The sequence below is a fragment of the Brassica rapa genome, chromosome A09, assembly GCF_000309985.2.
Source record: "Brassica rapa cultivar Chiifu-401-42 chromosome A09, CAAS_Brap_v3.01, whole genome shotgun sequence".
NCBI lineage: Eukaryota > Viridiplantae > Streptophyta > Magnoliopsida > Brassicales > Brassicaceae > Brassica > Brassica rapa.
The window spans coordinates 41990939-42003938 of NC_024803.2; the positions used below are offsets into that span (position 1 = coordinate 41990939).

Below are 13000 nucleotides of genomic sequence, written 5' to 3' on the forward strand. Positions count from 1 at the left end.
AAAAACACTTTATAACTTCAAATATGAAGGTTTTTGTTTTTCGAAAAGAAATTTCAAAACTTCAAATTTGAAGTTTTGAAGAGTGAAACTCTATATTTGAAGTTTCACTACTCAAAACTTCAAATTTGAAGTTTCATATTTTTATTTGCATTTAGGTCCCTACAATTACACATCACATTTATGATTCAAAATTTTTTTCTTGTTTATTGTTTAATCCTTATAAAAATTATATCTCATAAATATTTTAAGTTTTGTTTACAAAATTTAAGTTTACACATAAATTAAATAAAACTTTAAAATATTAAAAATAGATTTAGATAAAAAAATTATACAGAAGAAACTTAACAAAAAAATTAATAAAACTTTAATGGCATGATTACGCAACATTGTTCCATAACAACGAGAGTATCCCATGTTGTATCTGCCTATCTGACCCATTAATGGAAAGTCATGTGGGAGTAACCATGAAGTACCTGGAAACGGCTCGCAGAAGAGATCACTAATATCTTTGCTTTGATCAACAAGAACGACTCTGCCTGTCAAGAGCGCGTGGAGGAAAACAGAAGCAAGAGTGAGTATTCTGTTTCCAAGCCCGAAAGCCGCGACCCACACAATGTATCTGCATTCACCAACAGATCTATTTGCATAATTCTCATCATCATGACCAATAAGATTCTTTGTTGCTTCCTTGTAAGCTCTTGTTCCTGGACCGCAACGCCTGTGAAGTATCTCATAGCTTCTTAGCTTAGAGATTAGGTATTCAGAAGGCTTGTGTGGAGAAGGCTTGCGATACAAGGAAGACTGATGCCTACTCAAGCAAGAATCCTCATCGAAATCAGCGGTTAAAATCCATCTTAATAGTTTATCCTTAGCTTCTTTTGAATCCACTATTATAACAACAAAAACGAAATATTAAGTCCAAAGCATCATTCTGTATAAGAAATCAAAACGATAAATGACCATATACCGTTGCCTATAGCGCTAAGAAGCTGGTGTGTGAAGAGGTCTGAGAATGATACTAACATCACCGACCAGAGTACTAAGCAAGCGAAGACTGTTATCATAAACTTCATCTTGATACTCAAACCCCACGAAGACTTCATTGGAGATCTGACATAGTTGATGATACTTTTAGTATCAATTGTTATAAATGAGTTATCCAAGAGTTCAAAACTCTTATTGTGAGTTAATTCAAAGAAACGTGTACTTCTATGAATATTTTTAATGTTTCTGCTGTGAAAATTGACAAACTGTGAATACAACTTTTTTTTTTTGAATGATTACTTCATGTACATGTTACGATAACATCATGATATGAACTAATTAACAATTTGTTTGGTTGTCAAAAAAAAGGAAACAGTGTACTGTTGATATTTCCACTAGTTATAATCAAATTCAACCAACTCACAAACTGTCTAAATGAGAAAGCAAAGGGCAAACTTTTTAATTCTAGCTTTTAGCAAAAAAATAAAAATAATAATAAATAATTCTAAGGAAATTGTAACTACCATGCAATACAATGAGATTGTTGCGTAAGTTATAAATCTTTTTAATAATAACATGACACCAAATTTGTTGTTCATCATCAAAACCTAGGGCTGAAGTTAAATTCAACTTAAACTAAAAACACTTTATTATTCTGTTAAGTTTTTGTGAAAGTAAAATCAGGTTTTATAATTATCGCAGCAAATTAATAATGAAGCAAAAATTGGAAAAAGGGAAATTGTTATAAAAAAAATTACTCAAATTAGCTCTAATCTTTTACTTAATTACTAGCTTAACTTTGTGTAATCAATATAATCTAACACTAGGTGTTTTGCCCGCACAAACGGACATAAACTTCTTATGAATACTTATTAGTTTATGTTTTATTAATCTAAAACCAACATAATAAGTTATTATTTATGGTTTTAAATAGTTAAATCAAACGTTAAAGTATTTATATATGTCAAATATTTTTTTTATCAAAATACATACTTACTATTGTGTTAATTTTTTTTTAAAACATTAATATCTTAGAAAATATTTTAGAAAATATCTTTATATAATCTTTTTGCTTGACTAATATTTAATTATCAATTGTTTTTTATCTTAACTTTTTTAACTTTTAAAATAAACTAGGTGGTTTGCCCGCATATGCGGGCATAATTTTCTTTTGAACATGTATTGGTTATATTTTATTAGTTTGAAAATAATCATAATAAATTATTAGTATGTTCTTAAAATTTTTAAAACATCAAATTTTTATATATGGTAAAAAATTTCATACAAAATATATATATGCTTATTATTGTGTTGAAATTTTAAAAACACTCGCCTATTTGAAATATTTTAGAAAATATATGTATACAAATGTTTTTGATTGATTAATATGTAATTGTAAAAAAAAATTATATCTTAATTATTAAATTTTATAATTAAAAATATTATTTTCAGATAATAACACAATATATATAAGATTTATCTTTTGATTTTGACATTATTAATTCATAATCTAATATAACATATAAATCTAATATCATTAACTATAAATTCGTTTTTAATTATATAATAAATTATATATAAAAATTCATTAAGGATATAAACGATATTAATCGCTCTAACTTTTAATGTGAGAGCTCCGTTGCGAAAACTTACTTCGCAAATAATAGTATAAATAGATATGTACATAAAGACCAATTAACCCTAATAGTTCTTCTTTACTACAATTTTGCCATTATTCATTTAATTCCTTAGTAAATAAAAAATTAAAAAGGTGAAAAATAATTGAAACCCTAGCCGTTGTCGACCGGAATAAGAAAAACATTCTGAAAACAAAACCATTGTTTCTTCGAAGATGTTAATTTTTAAAATTGCCGGCAGTTTAATCTTCTCCTCCGAGTAGTGTCGACTTCACCAGTGGGAGGGTCTCTTGTTATCTCTGCTGTCAAACGCTCCGACGACGAGAACCACCATCTCTTCACCCGTCAATTACGTATGTCACTTGGTTTCGAATTTGTATTTTGTTTCCTCCGATTAATAAATTTTGAATTTCTGGAATATTGAAATATCCATGGAGTTTGGATAGCTTTAGATTTTGTGTTAAGTGTTATAGATCAGAATATTTGTTACAACGAATCATATGCAGCATTGCTTATGTGCTTCCGCTGCTGCAATTGCGTAAGTTTTGGTTACAGTTTTGTTTACTTATTTTATTTTGGTTTATTTAATTTAATTTGTTGTTTAGAAATATTTTGGTTTAATTCAATTGAAATATATATGTGCTTTAAGAAAATCAGAATTTAATGGTTAAATCCGGTTTTCAATAACCAGTTCGTTAAATAAAATTTAATTAATTTATGGCCAAAGAATTATTAAATATGTCGCCAAAGTAAACAAAAGTCTGTCAAATTGTAATTAAATTGGTCAAAAGATAAAATATTTCAAATTCATATTAAATTTTTCAAAATTAAGTAAATTTGTGGTCAAAGGATAAAAAATCAGTTAAAACCCAAATAAATCTGTCAAAAATAGAAAAAATGGTGGTCAATGGAAACCAAATATATCAAAACTTATATAAATTTGTCAAACATAAGTAAATCTATGGCTTAAGGAATTAAATCTAATTAAATATATGAATATTTAATAAATCTGTGACTAAATATGAGAGATATATCAAAATAAATATGTAGAAAACTAAAAATCTAATTAACTCTATAGAAGTTAAGATAAATCTGTCGTCAAAGAAAAACTCATAAAATAAAATTTAAACTAATAATTAAAATAAAATTATGGTCATTCTAGTAATAAGCTGATGAATTAGAATTAGGGTCATTCTAGTAATAAAAAATTGATTTAAAAGGGTTTTAGAGGGGTTTTTAACGTAGCCACCAAATCGATTTCAGTAACTATCTCTGCTGAGGTAACAATGGTGATCACGTCATCAACGGAGAATGCAACCGATTCCAAACCTCCGTCAGAGAATCTCGGAGACTCGTCCCCGGAGCTCGGAGACTCGAACTCTTCGGAGAAGCTCGGAGATTCCTCAACCGTTTGGATAGATCCGGTAGAATCCGGATCCACAAAGGGAGAAGAATCGTATCAACCAAAGGAAGGAGAGTGCGCGTTCTGCGCGTTCATGAAAGGAGGCGGTTGCAGAGAACCATTCACGGCGTGGGAAGTGTGCATGGAGGAAGCTGAGAAGAACAAGGAAGATATCTTCACCAAGTGTGTGGAAGTCAATAGTAAGTTGTTTAAATGTATGGACGCTCACTCCGATTATTACAAGCCCATTTTCGCGAAGCAAGCTGCTGCAGAACAGGTGAAGGAGGAGTTTGAAGCAGAGAAGAACAAGGTCGTCCAAGAAGAGAAGGAGGTCTCTGAAGAGGAAGTGGCTGCGAGGAAGCAAGCTCAGGGATAAAAAATTGTAATGGCCCTTTTGTTAAAGTTTGTTTAAAGTTTAAGACCATTGATGGATGGTGATACTGATAATTTGATTTTACTTTGTTAATGCCCATGAACATTCATTCCAGTTGACAACTCTGGTTCTTTTGTGGTTTACTATCATTTGAATGTGATTTGGTGCCTGATGAACCAGTCAAGGTCTGATCTCTTTTTTGTTTAAGCTTACTTGTTTGTTGTTTCACTTTGTCTTCATCCGTAGCTGTTATCAGCCTCCATAGAATATGATTATTTGGTTACCTTGATTAGTCATGTTAACTCATCTATTATTAGTTCAGCTTTGGACAATGATGTTTATGAGTTAGTTGTTAGCCGCCTAGAATAACTGACTTATTCTTTTGTTAGCTTTGATCTGAAGATTCTTTGATTTGAATTAGAGAATTCAAAGGCCAGCATTGTCTCTGGTTTACCTTTATAACTATTTTTCGTCAAAAATTAAACTAGGATCAAAGTCGGTTCAAATCAGATTAGAGCAAAAAAGTGAGAATAAAGAATCTCATTCTCAAAAAAAAATCTAGTTTGAAAACGCATCTCATTCTCTATATCTTTTCTATTTTCATGCAAACAAGTGTCAGAATTGTTTTCAAAAATAAGGCGCAAAGGGGATTTGACCAAAAAAAATAGGCACAGAGGGGAATTGACAAAAAAAAAAAAAAAAATAAAATAAATAAGGCTCAAAGGAGCAAGTTGAATAGGAAGAAAATAATCAGATGCAACTGAATTAAATAGTAAATAGTTTGAACTTTGACTAATAGTCTAATACTATTATGTTTTCAATACGATTACAAGATAAGACTGTGTAAACAGTTTGATGGACTTTGGTGACTAAAGAGTATACTCAATGAAACTTTAATCATCTTTGTCTTCATCTTCATCGTAGTTGAATGGTAGTGGAACAGACTTAAAGGCTCTGTATTTCCCAACATTGTTCAAATGCTCATTCTCTAATCTGTTTTCCACAAACAAACAAAAACATAGAGTTACTAACACAATCAGTAGAATCAGTGATATGAGTTTCGAAGTATTTTTCCGACCTGAAAAAACTCCATATACCACGACGAATTATCTCAAGACTAGCAACAGTGGTAACCATTGTCTGTCTATGCATGAAGGAGAAGTTGAAATCAAGAACCGTCTGAATCCACGCAAATCTCAGCAGGACATTCAAAATCTGATACATGTTCTTAAAACATTAGTTGCTATGAAACATGTTTTTGATGGAATGAATATTCTTTTTTTTTCTTTTGGTTATGAGACTCACCATGGCGATGAAGTATACTTTCTTTTGAGGTATGATGAGCTTATCTCGAAGCCAGCGGTTTTTCGATGTCCGGTTAAGAAGACCCCAGTCATGAACAAAGTCCCAGTAAGTAGAGAATATAGCAGCTGCAGCTGAGGAGATAGCGGCTACCATCCTCCAAGCGATATTACCTTTATGGAAACTGTAAGCAGTTCTCAAGCAAACGGCTACTATAGTTAATAAGTACTTGATGCCATTGTACCCTTGCTCCGGGTTCTTCTCCTCAAACAGCCGTCGCAGGCACTGCATTGATGTACATGTTTAGTTATTGAATGAATGCTTAAGGATGTTTAACTTTTCGTTTGGAGAGAAGAAGCTACGTACCTGAAGGAGGCGGGAGACATAAGGGAGGACAGCAACAATGAACAAGAAACTGTTGTACAAACTAGTGTTACAAGTGTTCTTTCTGTGTCTGAAGTCTCCCCAACCATAGTAGCAAACATAGAACTCGATGCTTCTAAGAGCTTGAACTTGGCTAGTAAACTGATCCGCCAAGAAGAAATCAGGCAATGTTACCTGCAAGAGAAGTGACGGTTCAAGTCCTCAGTGCCGTGCGAAAAATTTTAGGGGCCTAAGGCAAGTTTTAAAAATAAATTTATTTACAATCGTAATAAAAACAATTTTTTAATATGATATATTATTTTCACCAAATATACAAGAATAAATTTATAACGTAAATATGTTATATTATGTTATAGAGAAAAAAAATACATGAATTCAAAAAGTGGGTTAATTAATTTTCGTAGAAATATTTTTTTTAATAAGTTTAAACCACTATACTATAAATTATTTTAAATTTTGGGGCCCTAAAAACAGTCATATTAATCGGGGGTATGAAGCGAATGCCTTTTTCAATACACTGTAGGCACGCCTCTGCAAGTCATAATATTATTATAGTAATTTACAACATTCTCTTTGGTCAACCATCTTATTAGACCACTGGTTTACCTTGTAAAGAGGAGCGGCGAGGCAACGAAACACGCAAGCGAGAAAGAAGTAGCGACTTGAGCGGTAAAAGAAGTTGAATGGCAAGACTAGAACCACAAACATAGCCTGCGAAAGTGGAAAACATTAATTATTATTATGCCTTTTTTAGTACAAACTCCACATTTTCCAAGGTTTCAGAACTTACAATAAGTAGGAAAAGAGGAAGAAGTTCAGTTAATGTTTGATAGCCTTTGGTTTTGGGGTCTGCCTCCATGTCAAGATTCGCAAGAACACAAAGCAATGCAAAGACACCAATGGTGAAACCCACAAGCAGGACTTGTCTGTAACCAAGTTCAGTGCCTTGCTTGAACCCAAATATAAATGAATAGTTCACTTTATATCGCCTCCAGTAGTATATATTAGCAGCATACATTATTATGTGCAGCACTATAAAACCGAACAAGCTGCAAGAAACATCAGAGAAGACAACAACAACAACTAAGCAAACATCGTTCCAATTAGAAAAAAAAACAAGTTTACTAAACTTGTTACCTATAAAGAGGGAACATAGTATTCATGTACTGCTTCTGGCCGTCCCCCTGCAAGAGATTTCGTGTGCGGATGATCGCGACAAGAGCCACTATAAGAGAGAATACGCATCCCGCAGAGAAACCTGAAAACAGTATTCTCATAAGCACATCATAAAGTTTGAACTCCAAAATCAAATGATGCCATATTCTGATTTTTTTTTACCAGTGGCGAATGTAATTCTGTGTCTCTCTCGTTTCGCTTTAGGCCGTAGAATGCTCATTCCTTTGGTTCGATTAGCATTTGCAAAATGCTTTATGAATGTGGCTTCAACACGCTCCATGAGTCGCACAACCTGAAATGAACAGAGGATCCAGAGAAGATCAATACCGAGAGAGAATTAGAAACAAGAGGACTTGAGAGAAAACTAAGTAAACCTCGTACATCATCAGAGCTTCCAAGGTATGAACAATCAACCATTTTCATGTAATGCTTCGTTGCGTCCCTTGAAGTTATCTATAAAACATATTTCAGTTATATAGTACTTATACAAACCCTTCAAGATTTAAAAAAAAAAACCTTCAAGAACTCAAGTCAAAGTCTCAAGTCTTACCTTATCATACTTCTTCAATACCTTCAAGAACGCTAATACATTCAAGAAACTGCATATACATAAATTCAAAACCAATCAATCATAAATAAAATCTTAAAATCTTACAAATAAACATATACGCACCTATAACTCTTGAGAAGCCTCAGCTTCTGATAAAACACGATGAAAGCGTGCCTCAGCTTCTCCTCGACTCTCATCAGATTTTCTCTGCTGAACTTTAAGTCGGTCTGCTTCGGAACCTGGAGAACTCCTTTGATGGTGGAACGAGGCGTTTCTTTGGTGTCGTTGATACTGACTCGGTCTAGAATATTTAACGGAGCTGGTCTCACTGCTCTCATCCTTGTTGTCTTCACTTCATTGATGTCTTCTCGTTGTTCTTCTTCATCATTATCTTCTAGTTGCCCAGCTCTGCTCGACCCTCCTTCATGTATTGCCTCCATATGAGCTTGACTTCGAACTTTCACTACAAATTTGAGAGGTTGATTGTTTGTGGTTTCTGAAATGGTTTTTGGTTTTTAGTTTTCTAAAAACTACTTTTTAACCAATCAAGATTTTAGAAAAGTAGATTCCCTAATTTTTAGGGAAACTGGTTTTTTCATTGTTTTACTTCCTAACACATAAAAGCTAGAATCCATGTTTTAGTGGTTTTTCCCTACGGCAAGAATGATCGCTTCTTATTCTTTTTATTTTACAAAACATTATTAGCTTTTTTTTTTTTTACAAACCCATTTACTCGAACAACACAAAACACATGAACAAAAATGTTACAGTGAGTCTTTAACGAAAGTTATTGGAATTTTGTTTTAAGTAAGTTAATTTTATAATATTTTAAATAGTGTTTTATATTATAAATTTAATTAAATTTGTTACTTACATATTTAAATCACATCAACAGTTTATAAAACAAACAAGAATTCCCAAACAAGAAGTTACTCTACAAATCAATATAGGAGTTCTTAGAGAAATTGCTTAAAATAAATGCTTGTTTTAAGTGATAATGTTTTGTATTATTTTTTTTTTCATAGTAAGTAAAATTTATTATTAATTTTCATTTCAACTTCAACAAAAATAAATAGTAAAATATACTTAAAATTTAAAACTGAAAAATCATCATTCAAGTTTTCCTAAAAACTAAAACTATAGCAAAATCAAAAAAAAATCATAATAAATATTTTATTAATTTCTTAAAACAAAAACCAAAATAAAAATTTTCATGGTTTTTGTCAAAACTTGGCGATGGTAATATTTGCATCTATTTAGATTTACGTAGTTTTATTTTGTATTTAGAGTTTTTGTTTTGAAAAAAAATTATTAAATAAGCCTATGTGTATTTTGATGATAATATTTTATATTTATTATTTTTAGATTAAAAGTGCTAATATTTTTATTTTTTCATTTTAAAATCAAAAACTAAAAACCAAAATCTAAAACAGCCATTCATGATTTTCAAAAAACTAAAAACCACTGCAAAATCTAAAACCAAAATCTAAAATCTAAAATCTAAAATCTAAAAACCAAAATCCAAAAACTAAAAACTAAAATCAAAAAACCATTCAAACAATCATCACCTGAATGTCGGTCTGGTAAGTTAGGTGACAATACGATTTAATGAACCGGAGCTTAGTCAGAACCAATTATAATCCGCTTTGGATGTAGTGGTTTACGCTGACCGGTACAATACAAAGCTAAGAGTAAAGTTATAGTACTCCTTATTTTTTTCACACATATTAATATTTTTTATTTATATTTGATAATTAATGAAAAATAGAAAACTAAAAAAGTTGATAAATATATGCATTAAATTTAAAATGACACTTAGAATAAAATAAAATAAAATTTAAAATCAAAATGAATTTTAATAGGAAACAAAGTATTTAAGTAGTCCAAAAATGAAATTAACAGAATTCAATAGATCAAATATACTTGGTTCGACGTCAAAATATATATATATATATATATATATATATACTTGGTTTACTGTTCGAACCGGGAAAAATTGAACCAATTCAAGTTCGGTTTTGTAGCAGATTGGGACGAAAATAAAATAACCGGTTTAGTACTGTCAGATTTGATGTAACCGGACACAAAAAGAAACCTTTAAATTTTTGTCTGTTTCTGTCGGGGAGTGAGTGTGTGTTAGGTGGAATAGTAGAAAGGTGAGTTTTGTATGATTGCTTACTGGACTTAGCTCCGGCGGGAGTAGAAGCGGAGAGAGTAGCGGCGGAAGTAGCGATATCGGAAGCCAAACGGCTGATCTCCACCGTCCGTTCATCCCATCCCCACCCTTCTGGATTCTCCACTTTGACACGAAACGCGATCAAAGCGTCCATCTGTTTGTTAAGCACCACCGCTTCTTTCAACACTTCTTCAACTTTCTCTTTGTAAAACTTACTCACTTTGTTGAACTCGTCGTCTAGTCTCCGGAAAAACACCAGCTCGTACTCTCCTCCTTCCTCCGCGGCCATCAGAAACGTCGTCTCGCAACCGCGATCCACCGTGGTGTTCACAAGAATCGGCCCCGTAGTCGTAGTCGTCGTTAACTGCACCCCTTCCTCGACGTCGTGAGAGTTGCCGTGTCTTTGCCTTCTTGAAATTGAGACTAAGCCGCTAAACGCGCGGTAAAGTGTCATGTTCCGGTTTAGTCCTTCACCGCCGAGGTGATTCTTGGCGCCACCACGTGGAGCTGCATTGTTGGTTCTGAGTTTGAACCGGATGATTTCTTTGAGTAGGGTTTTGAGAAAGCCGTAATCCATGTAAGCTTGTTGCCACTCTGGCACCATCTGAGATGAAAACTCCTTCCCGAACTTCATTTCGCTTCTTGTCACTAATCTATGTACTTAGTTTTTGTTTAATGTTTGGTTTATGTCTTGTGTTTCTCTGATGAGGACCAGAGCACTCGTGTTCGTTTATATATACACCTAGGTCAAGGAGAGAGACTGAGACAACGAGAGTAGTTATGATTTAATTTAACATTTGTATAATTTAATTATGACTTCTTTTTTTGCAAAACACGATTTAATTATGATTAAAAAAGTTTTATCATAATAAGAGTGCTTCAACTTTATAGCTTTTCATCATCTTTATTGAATTCTTGTTAACGTGTATTCAATCAGGGCAACTAGAGCGCGTGAGAAATTATATGTTCATATATAGGTAAATAATATTCGATTTTTATTTTTACCATCAGTATGATATATATTTAAGTTTTCAGGAATACGAAGCCGAGCATTTTGTTTAACAAGTTTTCTTTACAGTATAATTGCACCATCGTATTTTCGGTTAAAAAATCACGTTGATCTTGAAAAAGTAGCTCAAAAATTCAAAAAGTTTTAACATATTCGATTCTAACTTAATCCATTAATCACTATCGTCTATTTATTTATATATTCATAGTGGACGACCCTAGTCTCATTCTTTCAAGACCCATATCATATACCGGCTAGAGGTCAATGTTTAATGTCTTTTATTTGGTAATTGTCATTTCAAAAGCAGAGAAATCAATTTGAATAAGTCCTTGATGAAAATGATTACATGCAAGTAATTCATTGTGGAACATCGAACATATCTAATTATTTCATATAACTCTTTGTAACAAAAACAAATTACTTGATATCACTCAAATAACGTTGCACGTTTTACCAAAAAATAATGTTGCACGTTTTACCAAAAATATAAGGTTGCACGGATCTTTTCAACGTAAAAACGTACGTACGTGCAAAGAAATGAAGAAAAAAAAATCATGTGATACAATACAACCCGGGAGTTACAATTCATAGAATCACTCTGAGATTTTTTTGGTTAAAATCTCTGAGATATGCGACAAGAATAGTTATATGTAAGACTGTAAGATAACACTGATTGTAGTCCTCGAGTGATGGATATTCATCGACAGTAAAGCCAGCTCACAATGTCCATCATCTTTAGTTGCTTATCCCTTTGAACCTATAATCTAGTTTCATTTTATATTGAACCATTGGTTTCAGTATAAATGATGAATGTACGAGAGATGTAGTTTGTGTAGGTAAACATCTATATATATCACTATAATATTATTTATGAAGTCAATTGTAACAGTATCATCTAAGGGTTTTAATACTTATAATGTTTTTTACTCCGTCAAAAATAAGATTTCAGTTTAGAATTCGATGCATACAATTTTTATTTAGTGTTGTCTTCACAAAAAAAAAAACAAATATGTTGTTTACAAAGAAGTTTTCTTAAACATTAAGTAGATTTAATTGAGTTTATGTTAATGTGTAACTTTTTTATTGTAAAGTTATATTTTAAATAATGCAGTTTCAAACTGGTCTTAAACAATATTTTTTATTTTTGAAATTTTATTAGTTATAAATTTTATAAGTGATTATAAAATTTCAACTATTCAAAAACTCCAATATAAACCCAAAATTAAAAAAAACATATAAACAATAAAAAACTAATTGCACTAGATTAAAATCAAACTAGAATTTTAGAAACAAATATCATCGCAAAGTTAAATATTCTTTAAAATCAAACACATCGCAACTTAATAACTCAAAAAATATGTAAAACTAAACAAAATTAAATATTAATAACTGTTGCAATTTAATTTTTTTTATAAAAAATCATTCTGCGTGTATACGTGGGTGAGTCACCTAGTATATATATATATATGAATCATAAACTATAGGTGCACAAAAAAAGACGAATCATAAACTATGATGTTTAGTTTTGCTGAACAATCGTGAGGTGGATAGCTATTTGTTATTCAAAATATTGGAGTGATCAGAATCAGTACAGCAGTCATCTAGAAACAAAGAATTATTGGAGGATCTTTCATATGTAAATAAATACATAAAATATGGATGTGTGTAAAATATTCGAGTTGATCGTTAATATATAGACTATTTGCATAAGATTTGACCGTAAAAGATTCGAGTTTCATCAACCATTCAAACACGTATATGTTTGTGGGAAATAGTTCTTGAATAAATTTAGAAAAGACTATTAATTAATTGAATAGTAACCCTGTTAATTTTTCAATTTAATGGTAATAGAAAAATATTGAAAGTCTAAGGGTAATTAGTTAATCGTTAAGAAAAAAAGGTTTTGTTGATCCACTTTGACCATCTTTATTAATCGAACATTCAAACACGCATATGTTCATGGAAAAAAAAAATAAGAAAGAAAAACTGAAAAATCAGGAATTTTGT

At 31.5% G+C, this 13000-nt stretch overlaps 2 protein-coding genes across 2 annotated transcripts; one reads left to right on the forward strand and one right to left on the reverse strand.

The window, feature by feature from the left end:
- Positions 1–2267: 2267 nt before the first annotated feature.
- On the forward strand, positions 2268–5099 carry LOC103843005. The gene has a single exon (XM_033279044.1). The coding sequence runs from the start codon at positions 3908–3910 to the stop codon at positions 4397–4399; it is 492 nt and encodes a 163-aa protein (XP_033134935.1). The 5' UTR covers positions 2268–3907; the 3' UTR covers positions 4400–5099.
- LOC103843006 (phosphate transporter PHO1 homolog 3) lies at positions 5078–12978 on the reverse strand. Its single transcript, XM_009119696.3, has 12 exons — positions 9988–12978; positions 7932–8271; positions 7809–7857; positions 7640–7711; positions 7421–7550; positions 7220–7340; positions 6873–7131; positions 6689–6793; positions 6065–6256; positions 5702–5983; positions 5475–5611; positions 5078–5389 (listed from the first exon to the last, which is right to left on the reverse strand). Exons 1-12 carry the CDS (start codon positions 10616–10618, stop codon positions 5290–5292), a joined length of 2418 nt encoding a protein of 805 aa, XP_009117944.1. The 5' UTR covers positions 10619–12978; the 3' UTR covers positions 5078–5289.
- Between the last annotated feature and the right edge of the window lie 22 nt (positions 12979–13000).